This window comes from Rhinolophus hipposideros (genome assembly GCF_964194185.1).
Source record: "Rhinolophus hipposideros genome assembly, chromosome: 5".
Classification (NCBI taxonomy): domain Eukaryota; kingdom Metazoa; phylum Chordata; class Mammalia; order Chiroptera; family Rhinolophidae; genus Rhinolophus; species Rhinolophus hipposideros.
Genome location: NC_138051.1, coordinates 51,908,060 through 51,924,827, shown reverse-complemented (window position 1 = coordinate 51,924,827; position 16,768 = coordinate 51,908,060). Strand labels below are relative to the sequence as shown.

At 41.0% G+C, this 16,768-nt stretch overlaps 1 protein-coding gene across 2 annotated transcripts in view; it reads left to right on the top strand.

Annotated features, from left to right (window-relative positions):
• MYO1E (myosin IE) overlaps window positions 1-16,768 on the top strand; it is a 171,143-nt gene that overhangs the window by 91,448 nt on the left and 62,927 nt on the right. For both annotated transcript variants that reach the window (XM_081047466.1, XM_081047467.1), the window contains 6 exons: window positions 1,752-1,883; window positions 4,474-4,608; window positions 6,009-6,141; window positions 11,733-11,929; window positions 14,945-15,025; window positions 15,332-15,418. In XM_081047466.1, the coding sequence (XP_080903592.1) occupies window positions 1,752-1,883; window positions 4,474-4,608; window positions 6,009-6,141; window positions 11,733-11,929; window positions 14,945-15,025; window positions 15,332-15,418 (765 nt within the window). The remainder of the gene's footprint in view (window positions 1-1,751; window positions 1,884-4,473; window positions 4,609-6,008; window positions 6,142-11,732; window positions 11,930-14,944; window positions 15,026-15,331; window positions 15,419-16,768) is intronic.

Below are 16,768 nucleotides of genomic sequence, written 5' to 3'. Positions count from 1 at the left end.
TCAAGCACTAAAAATTGTACAGTGAACACCATTGTACTTAGAACCTAGCTTAAGAATTAAACATTACCAAGAGTCGAAGTTTCTTACCTTTTAATTTTGAAAATACAACATCCTCTGTTTAAACAAGTTTCTCTTCTCCCCAGGCCGATGTATGACAAAACTACATTTTTTGACCTCTCATTAGAAGTTTTAACTTTTATATAACAACTTTGAATGGTGTATAAGCACTTTGGTTACATCAGAGCAGTGGTTCTCAACCTTGGCCGCATATGAAAATCACACAGGATTTTTAAAACTGCTCAGGTCTGGGAGTCCCCAGAGACTGATTTACTTGTTTGGGGTAGTACTGGACATTGGCCTTTCTTAAAGGCTCCTCACGTCTTTCTAATAGGTGGCCAAGGTTTTGAACCACTTCTAGAAGGACTTGAGAGTTTGCCATTTACAGCATCTGCCCAACCTGAATATGATGTTCTGTTTGGTTTCATTCCCACCGCCCCCCCCACCACTTGATGGGGAATGGTGAGGGGTGGGTACATGGATGAACACTGAATGATTCCACAATAGGAAGCGCACAGTCTCTTGCTCAGCAAGCTTTTCTCAGGAACCACTGTAATTCAGGATAACCGGGGTTTGTGGTCCTTCTCTAGGACTGGTGCTTCTGAGTGCTTGTTTGGGGGTTTATTTTGGGGACGGTTGGGGAGGAGTCATCAGATGAAGACAATTAGGCCATTAGAGGGTGGCCTTCTTTTGCAGCCTTTTTGATACCGGAAATCGGCAAGTAACTTCACAGGAACACGCCAAGTTCTGGGTGCTGTAGGCAACAGGGAAAACACACAGTGTGCTTTTCTCGTCCTTAATGAGTTTATGCTTCTAGTCACAGACTTGTGGCCTGGCAGGATTCAGCCCTGAGATGGATGGTGGAATTCATCAGCATCCACACTTTTACAGTACCCCATGTGAATGCAGTTAGGCTGAGCGTGCTCTCCAGTTGGATCTGAGGCTACACCACTCCCTAACGCCCCCATTCTCATCTTTTCCTTCATTTTACATTTACCCCTCGGGACCTTTCTGAGGACTGGAGAGAAGCTAGAGTCTAATGAGAGAAAAAATATATATCATTTACTTAATCTGGGCACCTTTTCCAGCTAAATTCCAATGTTTTATTCGCCCTCATTCCCTATTAGCAGTAATTTAAAAGGAACTATTAACAACAGCAGTAACAAAAATCTCCACATCCACAACTAGCTGGGACAAACTTTATTTATAATCAAGTGGGGTTTTTTATGTTTATAACAATTTTAGATGCTCCAGAGGTAAAACGGATTGCTTTTGCTCAAAGCTGATAAAATAAATCTTCCAGAGGGAAAATTCGCTTCCTCTGAAAGAGGATGATAGAGTTCAGTCTCGTTAGATAAAAGGGACCATATGATTTTCTGTCTCATTCTTTACAGCTTCTGGCTTAGCCCACAAGCACCTACTGGGTGGAAATGGGCAAGGACTGTAACATGTCCTTATTTAGTTGGGCTACAATGATAGATTTTCTCTCTCAATACAAAACTGTGTGACTGGACAAAAACACAGGTTATTGTCTGATAGGAAAAAGTGGGGAAGTCTAGACCAGAACAGGGAATAATTCAGAACATGTCTATTATTAATGAATTTCCTTGAATTATATACTGTATCGAAAGCCTGTTTGGAACATCATGTTTTTGTTCACTAACCATTGAAGGAAATCCCTAACTTTCTTGCAGGGAAAATACTTTGAAATCCAGTTCAGTCCAGGTGGGGAACCAGATGGTGGAAAGATCTCCAACTTCCTTCTGGAAAAATCTAGGGTGGTGATGAGGAACCCTGGAGAGCGAAGTTTTCATATATTTTACCAGGTTTTTCTTTATATTTTTTCTTTACTACTTCCATATTCCTTCTCCACGTTTGTTTGGTTGTTTATTTATTTATTTTTCTCTCAGCCCTCAGATTTAGACAATCTAGTCTGACAAGCCAAGGAGTGTTTATTACTGTAATATGTGTTAGTCTGGGCAAAGGAATTGTGAGAATGCCCCTAACTGCAAAGGAGAATAAAGTCTAGTTGGGGTGAGAAGACAAACATTTCCAAAAGTTAAATAAAACCTCAGCCAGTTTGCAATGGCAGAAGTCTCCAAAAGGTGAACTGTAGGACGAAAGACTTAAAATAGCCTATGGATCTTGAATGCCAGGTCAAAAAGTTTTGACTTAGACGCTCAGAGGCCATGGAAAGTGTGGGGCTAGAACAGGGTACAGGATGCTTTTAAATTGTGTTCCAGGCTTCAGTAATCACCCGAGTCAACTATATTTAAAAATGTTTTTAAGTATTTTAAAAATATGATACCATAAACTATTTATGTATGAGTTTATGTATTAGTGTTTCATATACTAACAGGGATCCACATTAGATTTTCTTTGAAGAAAGGCCTGTGACTATTTTTTGTGTTATTTTTGTTTTGTTATACTTTGAAGATCACTGGATTAGAAGGGAGTTAAACTGTGTTGGTAGCTCCCATTCAATCTTTTCAATTCCATAGGTATCTTAGATGGTGGTATCTGTTGGTTGAAAGAATACATAAATGACCCAAAGCTTTTGTGAATTCAGTTATGCTTTTAATTGTATTAATCAAAACAACATGTATAGATGATTGAAAAATAATTTTTGTGTATCACACACATAGCATATTATTTACTAAGCACTAGAGAGAAGCTCATAATTGTTTCCAGGACCCCTTTCAATAAATGCCAGCCCCATCACCCCCATTTCCAGAAGCCCTCTGCTCACAGGTTGGAGATCAGCAGACTAGGGGCTGCAGAGTGATGAATTTAGGAGAAGATGGACTTAAAGATTCAGACATAAAAGTAACAGTTGAAGATGTGAAATAGATAAGACTCCTATGGGAGTGAGCATGGAGAGAAAAATCATATCTATACAGGACTGGGGACCTGGGGACTGTCTGCTGCTTGGGGAGGCACTGAGGAACCTGGGACTTACTCAGGGAAGGAAAGCCAGGATCCTGCAGTGTCACCAAAGCCAGGGGAAGCTCAGGGGGAGGAGCTGCAAGATCCATGCTCAGAGCTCTTGGGGGCAAGGGACGGGGCAGGAGTCTGAATACCAAGAAAGGGCTGTTAGATTAGCCCCTGAAAGTAGCCATGAGAGTCATTTCATCAGAATGGTGAGGGGAGGAGAAGCCAGCGTGCAGGTGGTTAAGTCGTGATGAGGAAGTAGATTCTACAGTTTAAAGAAGTTCACTGAGTCAAGGAAAAGCTTCTAAAGAAGGCAAAGAGCACGTGTTTATAGATAGAAGAGAGTTAGAGAAGGGGTGGGGGTTGAAGATGCAAGTGTGTGGGGCTACACAGTGTGCATGGAGAGAAGATTGAGAAAGAGGTGAGGGAAGTTCTTTCTCAGACCAAAACAAAGCAAAAAAAAAAAAAAAAAAGAAAAACAGAAGGAAGAAAACAGGAAGAGGGTGATACAAAAAAATTTTGAAGAGTCTATGAGGAAAACTAAGGGAACCTGATGTCATGGGATGACCTAGAACTTCTCAGTAATGGAGATGAGGTTCCCCATTTGGGGGATGTGGAGCTGAGATGACATGAGGAACTTGACCACAATGGAGAACTGTGGATGGGAGCTCTCTCTATTTTCCTAAATCCCATTGGGTTGGAGCCAGGAGCTGGCTTGCGTGGGCTGTGTGCATCTCTTCCCACCTCTTCTTTCAGTGACATTTTCTTGATAGTCGGAGTATTTACAGGTAGGAGTATTTACAACGTGAAAACCAGCAAATGCTACAAATCCATCCCTCCCCCAAGAGTTGATTGTTAAGCATTTCCAGCACACCAGTGATGGGAGCCCTTTAAGATGGTCTTGCTCAGACCTAAGGCAAATATCAGAGATGGAACAAAAAGCCAGAGACAGTCAGTTGATTAGGAGGTTTCAGAATGCCAGAGTGTGGGACCTGAGGCGGTTTTCGTATGCACCCTGCAGTGAGAAGCTGGGGGAGGGGGGTGCGGGGGGTGGGCAGCTGCACTTCAAAAAGCCATAAGCAAGTCCAGCAGGAATGAAGTGATTACAATCTGCTTGCTTTCCACTCTCCTGAGGGATCTCACCACTGAAGCTCTTCAGTTTCCTTTACTGGACAAGGGAAACTGCTCAGCTCTTACAAGGTCTGATCGGAGTTAAGTACCAGAATTTGCAGAGATGACTTGGGGCTACTACAAGTAGAGCAGAAATTCTGAAGCCCCTTCATACTTTGGAGATGAGGATCACCGATGACCACCAATCATTTTAGAAAGCAGGGATAGGAAGTCCCATTGCCTGGGCTCAGGGATGGTGGCAGAAGGCACCATGAGGTGGCTTTGGGTACTTTGAGGGCCACATCACACACACACACACACACACACACACACACACACACACACACACACACACCCTGCTTTCTTTTGTTGCAGCTCATCGAGGGTGCCTCTGCAGAGCAAAAGCACAGCCTTGGCATCACCAGCATGGACTATTATTACTACCTTTGCCTATCTGGGTCCTACAAGGTAGATGACATCGACGACAGACGGGAATTTCAGGAAACTCTGGTAAGTGCTGGCACAGCGCTGGCGGGGAGGGGGGGGGCGCCAAGGGATCTGCTCTCCTGACGGCCTCTGGTAGAAAGGGCAGTGACGGTTAGCGAAGCCAAGAGCAGCATGAGATCTCCACCTCCTCAAACACGGTTAAGCCCTCTTAAACAGCCACGTGCCCCATTGCCTGAGGACTACTTGATGTGAGATGGGTAAAAAAAGGTGAATTCATTATTATCCCCCTGCAGGAGTTCTGGTTAACAGGTTAGAAACTGTTGTGGGTAATACATTTACCATACCTATTGGCTGAGATAGCTTGTACAGTTGTTGAGCTGTCTCTTCAGAAAGAAGAAACAAAGAGCGCTCTGATGATCTTAATCAGATTTAGAAATTTTAGAACAACTTCAGTCTTTTCTCCCACCCACTTTATTGTCACCTCTGTGCTGTACAGATCAGAGCGCCATCCTTTCTCCATGCTCTTCAGTTTGTGTGTGTGTTATAGCACAGAGTGTGAGCCCAGGTAGATTATTGCTGGGTACCATCATCGCGGAAATAATAAGTCAATCAAGAACTTTCTGGAGGTGGGCTGCTCAGCCATTTAGCCTCCAAGAAATGCATCTCCATTGCCCTTTGAGTCAGCTACCAGTCAGGCCCAACTTCAACCCAGATCAGAACCAAGGGGAAGATTCTGGGCACTTGGAGGTACAGTTTGAAGGAAGCTGACATTTGTTCTTGAAAGGGGCAGGATTTTCAGACAGACTGTGTCCTGAATGCCAGGGAAAAGGGCATCAAGAGGCCACATGGCCCCCAAGGAAACAATGAGAAGATGCCTGCATTGGCCCTAGAGTATAGTTGTTTTAGGATAAAGAAATCAAAGCTGCTTTTATGGAATTTAATGGACCTCAGAAACAAGACTGTTCTAATAATGCTTTTATTTGATTTCCTGGATATTTTTAATCAAGGTCTTTTTGCAAGTACAATCTATTCTCACTCCTCCCAATGAAGGGAAGGACGTCTGAGTCTATTTGGAGTAGCTGGACACGGGCACCATTGCCCTTAGAGGGAGAAGGGTGGCAACACGAACACACCAAGGGATAAGGAGAGGCTTGGTGGCTTTGTGTACAGCTGCCGCTCCATCTGAGTGTCTCTCCATCTGGAGCTCTCTTGACCTTACTCCTGGACAATTGCATGCCCTATTTAAAGACAGAACTGCCATCCCAGCACAAAGTTGAGACTTGAGAAGAATGTGTGCTTGTGCATTGGTGTCTTGTGCATTAATGTCTTATAGGGGTTTCCAGCTGCCATCGCAAGCTAAGCCACATATAAGTGTGCAGCGCCATCCAAGCTTGGGCTTCTTTATTATGTGCTTTTAAAGCTGGTGACCAGCCTGTGTGGGCAATTTCTCCTTTCTCTTTCAGCATGCGATGAATGTCATTGGGATCTTCGCGGAGGAGCAGACGCTGGTGCTGCAGATAGTGGCAGGAGTTCTCCATCTCGGAAATATCAGCTTCAAAGAAGTTGGCAATTACGCAGCAGTGGAGAGTGAAGAGTGTGAGTGGCTTTGGCCCCCAGTAGTTGAAGGAGGGGAAACAATTGTTTAGCTCCATCAGAAGCAACCCACCTCTTTCCTTTGCTTAGATCTCAATCAGGGTATTTTGGGAAGAGATGAGAAGTCTTACGCGTCCTGCTGTGGCAGAACAAAAGGGCGTGTGAGAGTCCAGGCCTCTTCTATGCACCTTCCTCCCTCCTCCCCACATCCCACATTAATTATACCAAATTACATACATAGACCATTAATGAATTTGTTTCAATTTATTATTAACCTTGGGGAAGTCTGACAGAATTTCACATCTAGGTTTACAAACAAAGTGATACTTTTTAATGCAGATTAATCATAAGTAAATAATTCAAAAGATTTGTCTCCTAATAAAAATCTTTTCCATAACTGATCTTTAGGGTCTATGTTCACCTAAAGGTCCTGAAGAGCCGGTGCTAGGATATGTATAAATATGTATAAATATGTATAATATGTATATGTACATACATCCCATATGTATAAATATGGGAAGCTCACAGATTGAGTTTGTCCCATGGGTTGAATTAGATTGGATTTCCAAAAACAAAAAAAAAAAGAAAAAAGACATTACCAATTGTGTTCATATTGCTAACGACAACCTTTATTGGTTACCTATGCAGTAGTGAGAGCCTTAAGACCTGAATTGTCATTTTTAGTCTTTGAGAAAAAATCAGGTCCTTCCTGCAGAGACATTATTGGTTATGTGTGGTATAATCTACCATCGTCACCATGGCCTGAGACTGTAGCCTTTTAGGCATCAGATGACTTTCCCGGCTGCTTTCAGAACCCACACATCCTCTAACCACCCAGGAAGACATTTCTCCCTTTCTCAGCATTCTTCAAGAATGATAAATTTAGATGCTTAGTAATAAATAGTATCCCACTCATTGCTGACAATGCAGTGAGGCAATTTCCATTCCAAATAAGGTTCTTTTTTATATTTTTGTTTTCTTTTGTGATAAAAGAGGGAAGTTCTGCTAGCTTCTGATGACTGTCTGATAAAGAGCAAGATAAATTATGTTTACCAGGGAAAGGAGTGGGGTGGAAAAACAATAAATATGCAGGGTGTCCATAGACTCTAAAAACACGACCTAACAATAATAATAACTATGTTTCTAGACGTTGTAGGCATTACCCGTCACATTTAACAAATGCACCTGTGTGTCCACAAGGGTCATTAACACCTGGCCTTTTAACATCGATAGTTTGAGTTTCTTGGTGGTTTTGTCTGGAAGTAGATTGAATTTCTCTTGCCTTTTTAGATAGTCCAATCTTTTATTGCCTCTTTATGCTTGAGAACAAAGTTATGACTCTGACACAGCAAGCATTTCCCCATATACTTGAGCCAAGAAGTGGTTCATTGCACATTTATGTCTGGAGGAAGTAGCCTCCTCAGCCAGCTGGGGGAGGCCCAGGATTGGCAAGTGCCTGTGAAATTCCCTGATTGGAGGTGATGGAGTAACAGAAATCAGGAAAGGCTGTGCTTGAAACCAAAGAGTTCTAACAAGGAAATGTGTCCTTTTTTCCGTAATTTGTTTTCTGTTTAGTTGGTACTACCTTAACATGGTTCAGGTGGGTACTCTGTCAAAGTTCTCCCAGCTACCCCTTTGCTAATCACCTTCTTCCCCTTCCGAGAGGGACCCGAGCTTTCCAGTCTCTTGTATTCTTTTCAGGGACTATGTGTTCCAGAGCAACTACACACATACACCCACTCTTTTTTTCTTACATTTTTGTATTAATGGCAGCATATAATCTACAGTTGCTTTTTCACTTGACATTATATCATAAAGATGATTCTATATCAATTCACTAAGGAGCTTCATCTTTCCTATAACAGCATAGCATTCCATAGCTTGGCTATATATATATATTTTTTAATTAAATTTATTGGGGTGACAATTGTTAGTAAATTTACATAGATTTCAGGTGTACAATTCTGTATTACATCGTCTATAAATCCCGTTGTGTGTTCACCACCCAGAGTCAGTTCTCCTTCCATCACCATATATTTGATCAGCTTGGCTATATTTTAATCTATTGAACCAAACATCTGTTGAGGGACATCAAGATAGTCTCGGATCTTCTGCTATTACAATACTGAATGAACACTACTAAAATGAATGATGTGGTTCGTGTTGTCTTCCTCATATTTGAGTGCACCTGTGGAATAAATTCGTAGAGGGAAGTGCTAGCCCATGTTTGTATAATAGAAGAAAGCAAATTTTCTCTAGCTGTTGCAGGAAAAAAATGATAAGATTCCCATCACAAATGGCCTACTGAAGCCACTGATAACAAATTTTGTTGTTACCTGATCCTTGACTAAGGGGTCTATAGAATTTCCTGAGTCAAACCTTTACATTGCTGAGAAGTCAAGCAAACCTCAACTTGGGCACATGTGTATCTATCATTCAATGGCGTTTTGGAAACCACTCTTGCTCAAAAGGTATTAAATACAAATTAACCTAAGAATTTTGTTGAAGGGAAAAAAAAAGACCATGTAAATAACAATGAGGCGTACAAATGACAATGCCTTTACTTTGCCCCATTATTAATGGATTACAAAGTCCAGAACCTCAACCAAAGACAAGTAAACCACATTTACCTTGCCATTTTTTAAAAATCAGAAAATGGCATTTTGTTTTGCTATATCTTTTTGGTTTCCCTATCATCGCTACACTTCAAATGTAAACAAACAAAAAAATTGAACCCCCCTTTGCTTACTCTTTAATGCAGTAATAGAAATCTATCTTTATCATCAAAATGTGCTGAAACATTACTTTGTAGCAGGTTCTTTGATGAGTTCTACACAACTCTGATGAACTATATCAGAGTTACATCAGCATTTTTACTCAACGCCTGCTCCATCCTCTCCCTCCCCACAGCCTCCACACCTCCGTCCTGCCACCCTTACCCAGCCACACTCGCACACACGCTCATGGAAATTCACAGCCTGAAGGAAGTCAATATGAGCAGCCCTCTAATTTCAGCACCAGCACAGCCACTGAAGAAAATACAAGGCCATAAAAGCGTATACTTTAAAAATATGGCATGGATTTTTTCCAAAACAAGTGCTAGATTTCCCCTCTAGACTTCTCAGCTGTTTCCCTAAGCTTGTGGCCAAATTCCATGCCTTGTTTTTCGAGTGCCTGTGCTCCTTCAGTTGTGCCCTCTTCTACAGAAGAGGTGCGAGACATGGAAGTGCAGCATGTTTTTTTTTCAGTCAGGTCTGGCTGTTTTGTCTCAAGGACCCAACGACATAGCCCGTTTTGTTATATTTCTTTAGCTATGGTTATAAAGATAATGACATAAACATTTTCACCAAATATTTGAAGCATGTTCCTATTTTAGCACAGTTAGGGGCTTAGCAGAAGCCCATGTTTATAAAACAGACAAATTGGGGCTATTTGTTGTATCAGACTATTCACTGTGTAATTACCGTAAACAGTGAGGGGCCTTGGTGAATTTACTATAACCCATTGATAATGATATCCGCTGTATCAAGTGAGATATGCATGTACCTGACTATTTGCCTGGTGATGGTGACAATAACCCACACTACACCTTCCCCTTAGTGAACCTCTTACATATATGTCAGACACTTTGGTAAATGTCTCTTGATCCTCGTAACAACCCTAATGTGTCCAGTCTGATTTACGGACAGCTTATGCCTTTGCTCTGTGCAAAAGGTAAGTTTCTGTTTAGTGGAAGACAGATTCAGGTTTCTAAACATATGTGGTAACTTTAAAAGTAAACTAAAGGAAATGGCCATAGGCAAATGAGTGCATTTCATTTTGTTCACATGCCCTCTACTAGTCTCAGCATTTCTGTGGAACACTCACATAGATAATACATACCTTGTTCTTGCATTACCCTATTTGATGTGGCATTTACTGACTTCATATCATTGGAAGGTACGTGAGAAATGTCAGCCTGTTCATTCTAACACCATCTGTGAAATTCAGGATTCTCCTTTATTGGGAGACTTGTGATTTTTCGGGCATTATCATAAGGTCTTTAACAAAATCCTTTATCAGAGAATTTTGTTAAAGCTTTATGCAGAAAAAGAAGGCTCACATCCCAGTTTAGAATTATGATTTGTGTTCATAATAAACTTTCATGAATACTGGGGAAAATCTGAACTTTGTTTCATGCTCAAGAATGGTGTTACTTATTCACATTAGAGTGTTTTGAGCAGAAAAAACATCCTATCTATATCACTAGCCCTCCTCTTGGAGAGTTTCACAGCCTGAAACAAGTTGCTGAGCCATGGGAAACTCAGCTTTTCTATCTGAAAGCCACAAATGACGCCACTACATGTACTTAGGATGGGATGGGTGTGCTGTGGTATGGACAACAGCGATGACTTCCATTTCGTTCCATACACCATGCCCAGAGAAATCTTCTTGTAACACCTCTCTGCAGAAGCCGTCCAGGCCCCTTTGATTCCAGCTCAAGTATCTCCACCATTCAATGACTTCCACCATTGGAATTCATCCTCACCTTTTAATTATCTACGTTAACTATCAGCTATAGTCAATGCTGCTCTAGTTGCTATGCCTTGACCGTGTCTCCTTGACCCTGCCTCCTCACCTTCACACATTCTATTCCCCTCTCCCCATCCTTCTCGTTTCTTCTGCATTATGTACAAATTCTATTCATTCTTTTAGGCCCAACACAAATCCCACATTTTCCTTCTTCACCCCAGCAAGTAGTAATATCTTCCTGTTCTAAATTCCTGGGACTTTATTTCTATTTGTGTCACATAGTCTGTTTCCCCGAAAATAAGACCTAGCCGGACAATCAGCTCTAATGCATCTTTTGGAGCAAAAATTAATGTAAGACCTGGTATCATATCATATTATACGCGGTCTTATTTTAGTATAAGACCGGGTCTTATATTAATTTTTGCTCCAAAAGACGCATTAGAGCTGATTGTCCAGCTAGGTCTTATTTTCGGGGAAACATGGTATTTAGATTTTAGTAGGCTTCTTTATTTGGTAAACTACTTTTGCTCCCTCTAGATTGTCTTCAAGATTTCTTAAATATTTTGTGTCCTGTTCTCTCTCTTTAATAACCCTACACATGTAACCATTCAAAAAATAAGTGATTAGTTGTAATTATTAGTTTGGTGATATCAGGTGCTTCAAGCTCTTTGGGAGTGATGCTATGAAAACACTGTACCAAAAAGGATGAAAACAATATTTGGAGCCAAAGAAATGTTTCTTGATTTAGTTCCTTCCAGCTGTCTTGCTGCAAGCTTGGAAGGATATCCATTGTAGGGAACCAGTGGTGATCTCAGTGAGGGGGATTGGTTTGCCACCCTTCTTGGATCACTGATTTGTATTATTGGAAGTCTCAGTCATCATAGGAATTGACTCATGTCATAGAACAATTGTGCAAAACAAAGTGGATGGATATGTGTGGGATTGCTGATAAGCAATGTTCACTAGAGTGAAGTTCTTGGGGGCTGAAGATGGTGGCGTGTGTGTGTGCGCGCGGCCATATGTTAGTGAGATGAGTTGTTAAAATTCTGAAAGACAATCATGTTTTATTTTGTTTTCTATAGTTTTGGCTTTTCCTGCATATCTCCTGGGGATAAACCAGGACCGGTTGAAAGAAAAGTTAACGAGCCGGCAGATGGATAGCAAGTGGGGAGGCAAGTCGGAGTCCATCCACGTGACCCTCAATGTGGAGCAGGCCTGTTACACCAGGGACGCGCTCGCCAAGGCCCTGCACTCCCGGGTCTTTGATTTCTTGGTAGATGTAAGTAAACACAGAGTGGCTTCCTATTATAAGCTATAAAAAATAACACTGGTAAAGGTTTTGTGTTTAGGCTTTAGTTCATTCCTTATTACCATTACCTCACTCCTCCGCATTTTACCCTCTCCTCCTGGGATCATTGAATCCCATTTTTGCTTTTAGAATTGCCCACCAAGCCGTTAATATGGTAACAGCTTCTCGTGGACAAAATATTTCGTAAAGGCAAGACTGGAGACCAGGAAAAGAGGAGACCCATGGTCATGAGTCTTTCTTGACTTTTGGGCCTAAAGATTTAGGAATGTTGTATTTGTCTCATATGACTGTGTTACAAATTAGTCCAAAACGTAGTGGCTTAAAACAGTAAACATTTATTCTGTCACAGTTTCTGTGGGTCAAGTATTTGGAAGTGACTTAGCTTGGTGGCTCTGGTTCAGGGATGAGATTGTAGTCAAGATGCTGATTGGAGCTACAGTCATCCCAAGGTTTGATTCGAGTTGGAGGATTTGGTTCCAAGGAAACATACTCACATGGCTTTTGGCAGGACACCTCAGTTCCTTGCTACGTGGTCCTTTCTTTCGAGTTGCTTGAATGTGCTCTCTACATGGCAGTTGTCTCCCCCCAGAGTGAGTGATGTAAGAGAGAGAGCAAGGCAGAAGTCACAAAGCTTTTAATGCCCTCATCTTGGCCTCAAATATTGCTGCTCTGCCATATTCTATTCATTAGAAGCAAGTAACTAAGTACAGCCCACACTTAAGCGGAGAGAAATTAGATTCCACCTTCTAAAGGGAAGAGGATCAAAACATTTTGCACAGCCGGTCCCCCATATCTGCAGGTTCCGCATCATGGATTCAAGCAACTGCAGATAGATACTCAAAAAAATACTAAAAAAAATAATAAATGTTGTATTGTTGCTGATATGTACTATATAGTTAGGGCTACAATAATTGCCTCTGTACTAAACATGGACAGACTTTTTTTCCTTGTCATTATTCCCTAACTAGTACAGTATAATAACTATTTACATAGCATTTACATTATATTAGGTATTATAAATATATAATAGAGAGATGATTTAAAGTATATGAGAGGATGTGTGTAGGTTATATGTAGATATTATACCATTTTACATAAGGGACTTGAGCAGCCATGGATTTTGGTGTCTGCAGGGAGTCCTAGAACACCAATCCTCCATGGATAGCAAAGGGACGACTGTATTTTAAAATTACCACCGATTTCTTTTTTATGATGGAATAGTCATATATATACTCCCATGCATATATGCATGTGTATACATATTTATATATGTATACCACATGTAGATCCTGAAAATTAGTCTTTCAGCTGTGTAGAACTGCCAGTGACAGTTTATGTTAATCACTGTAGCCTCTGAATGGAAGACTAATAATAGCAAACACTTAGACAGCACTTACTACCGTGTGTGCCAGATACTGTTCTAAGTATTTTAGAAAAACAGAACTCACTTAATTCCTACAACAACCCTGAGATTTAGGTATTAATAGCTCTATTTTACAGATAAGCTAACTGAAGCACAGAAAGGTTAAGGAACTTACCCAAGGCCACCCTACTATTGTATTAAATAATAGATCTAGGAATTAAACCCAGGTAATGTGGCCGTGCTACAACTATTCTGATCAAGCTAGAAAGAACTCGAGGGAAACCCTAGTCAAGGGCAGTAGCACAGCAATTATATCCAAAAAGTCTGTGTTTAATCTGGGCAACAACATCTGTAAGGCTTAATGAATGAGGGGTGTGGTTAGGGCAGAATCTGGCAGGGCAGTGTAGCGTAATTATTCTGTGTACTTCTTGTGGCTATTTTAAGAGTAAGATTGTTTGGGGAGGTCAAAGTCATAGTAAACATTAGCCATGTTTTTAACTTGTCCAGAGCCCTCATTTCCCTGACAAGGAAATCATAGGCCCGAGTATTAGTGGCCATTGAGCAAGAGGGTCATGCAGAACTGGGACTCGACCCCACATCTCCTGTCTCTTTGTTCAGTTTATCTTCCAGGGCTGGACTTCCCTACTTATTTCCTTTCTGTCTGCCCTCAGTCTTTTGTGTGGTACGGGGGGGGGGGATACCCCAGGTAAGTGATACTAATTAGATGTGACATTAACTGAACACTGACTGTGTGCTAGGCACTGGGCTAAGTGCTGCAGTATATCATTACCCATTAGCTTGTACAAGGTGATGCATCATTTTTATTTTGCCTGGAAAACAACTCTGGTACTTCAGGATTCATCCAGATATTCAACACCTCCAGGAATTTCTCGCCTCTATTTTCCCTCCCCTGCAGCCCTCTCTAACCCCGTTTTAACTTAGAGCTACCTTCCTGACATGAACTCTAGTCTATTGAATTGCACGTCTCTCCTCACAGTGATCAAGAACACAGATTTAGGCAGCATACTACTTAAATTTAATCCCAGGCCCTCCCTCTTGCCCACTGTCGTTAAATGAAACAACCCATGGAAGTCACTTAGCAAAGCCTGGTACAGGTGAATGTTAAATACACGTAAGCTGCTTTTATTATCATCACTTTAATAATAATAACTACTGGTCTGTAGTTGGCTCACCTTCTCTATAAGCTCCTGGGAATACGATGTCTTCGTGACACCCCTGGCATATTGTGGTAGGTGATCATTAAATGATCACTGAATAGGGTTCTTTATGTGAAATAGGTTTTCCTCTATCCAAGATGACATTTTTTTCCTGATTTTCAAGACTTCCTGAGAAAAACTAACTCTGCTAGAATTTAATGGTTTTCATGAGTAAGCCAACATTTTTTTTCCTACCATAGTAGTTTCTTGGGTACTTGATGGTTTTCCAAAGTATTTGACATTGCACTGGGACTTTTTTTAAGCTGCAAGTTACCTGTCTTGTCCTCGCTTTCCAGCAGGCAGTAGTATTTGCTGTGTACCATCTTGCTTCCTTTTCTCCCATGCATGCCTATTTTTAATATGAAAGAAAAGAAGTTAACTGTCCTGTTGGTTACTTTCTCCTAGTCCATCAACAAAGCAATGGAGAAGGATCATGAAGAGTACAACATCGGTGTCCTGGACATCTATGGCTTTGAAATATTCCAGGTAGGACCAGTCTGAGTAATTGGGGACTGGAGAGGGTGATGCATTTCATATGTCTTCAAGAAATAATTCTATGCAGTGAAGAAAACCTACTACCACCCAATTTTTGCCTTTGTTGAGTTCTTCATGTACCTTTTCCACATTAGTTTCTCCTAAATACATACTATACAGCTTTTTACTGAAGCCTCAAACATTTCTGTAAAGCCTGTTCTCATGGAAACGTCTCACGAAATCACTCGAGAAATGAGTTCAAAATGACTTTGCATGAACAATTAATGCAAGTAACTTTTTCTTTCTTTTTTTCCTCAGAAAAATGGTTTTGAACAGTTTTGTATCAATTTTGTTAATGAAAAATTACAGCAGATTTTTATTGAACTGACATTAAAGGCAGAACAGGTAAGCGGTCCCTCTTCTTTTATCTTGTTCTACTCCTAATTTGTTTTGCTTTAATGGGTATGGATTTCTCTCTTTCGGTAATAGATTCAAATTTTAGTCTTGTCTTAGGAAATGTGCTAAATAGATAAAGTCAGGCAGGAAAAGCATATGCCATTATGACATTTTAGTCTGTGAAATATAAACACCATCTGCTACATTTTCTTTCTCCTTCAAGCACGTGGTGCTGTGAAGTTGGACTTAGGACTGGCTGCTTTTACTACTCTCTGACTCATTGACCAAGTGGAAAATGGAAACCTAATTCCAATCTCAGTTGTCTATGGCATATACTATGTTTCAAAGGAAAAACTTGGCTTTCTCAAATTTGCTTTCCCTTCAATCTTCTCTAGAAATGCATGTGTCTTTCACAAAGCTGACACTTTAATTCTTGAGTATTCTTGAGACTTGAGGTGACATGTCTTGTTTCTAGTTTCTTCTGAAAGTCCAGTGCAGGTTCTCTGTTGTTCTGGATACCACATTGTTTTCCAATTCTAGGATTGCGATAACAAAATACCACAAACTGGGTGGTTTAAAAAAAACAGACATTTCTCCTCTCATAGTTCAAGAGGCCAGAGACCATAATCAAAGGGTCGCATTCCTGTCAAAGGCTCTAGGGAAGAATCCTTCCTGGCCTCTTCCGGCTTCCGGTGGCTCCTAACATTCCTTGTTTTGTGGCAACATATCTTCAATCTCTGCCTCTGTCTTAACATGACCTTTTTCTGTGTGTACCCAAATCTCCCTCTCCTTTTTCTTGTAAAGACACCAGTGGTTGGATTGAAAGATCACCCTATATCCAGGATGATTTCATTTGTGAAATCCTTAGCTAATTATATGTACAAAGATCCTATTTCCAAACTTCATATTTTGAGATTCTAGGTGAACATGGAATCCTGGGGGACACGGTCAACCCGCTCCCCATATGAAAGGCTGTTTTAAGAACATCTTGTCATAGAGATGTTCGTGCTTCTGTTTAGGAACCCCAATGACCAATGGTTTTCACATAAACCTCCCTGGAATTCTAGCCTTCCACCACCTCAGAGTAACTGGAGCAAAATAGCCAAGGGAAAGCGTGGGAGGGACTGAGACGGGAAGCAGTAGGCAGCAGCTAGATCATATAGGAATTTTGTAGGGCATGGCAAAAATTTCAGATTTTATAGGGAGTATGACAGGAAACCATTGCAGCATTTCAACGGTTTGTTTTTTGAAAAGGTCACTCTGGCTCTATAGACTTACAGAGTGCGGTGAAGCCAGGAAAGCAAGTAGGAATGGAAGTTTCAAAAACAGCTAGGAGACTACTGCAGGATACTGGGTGAG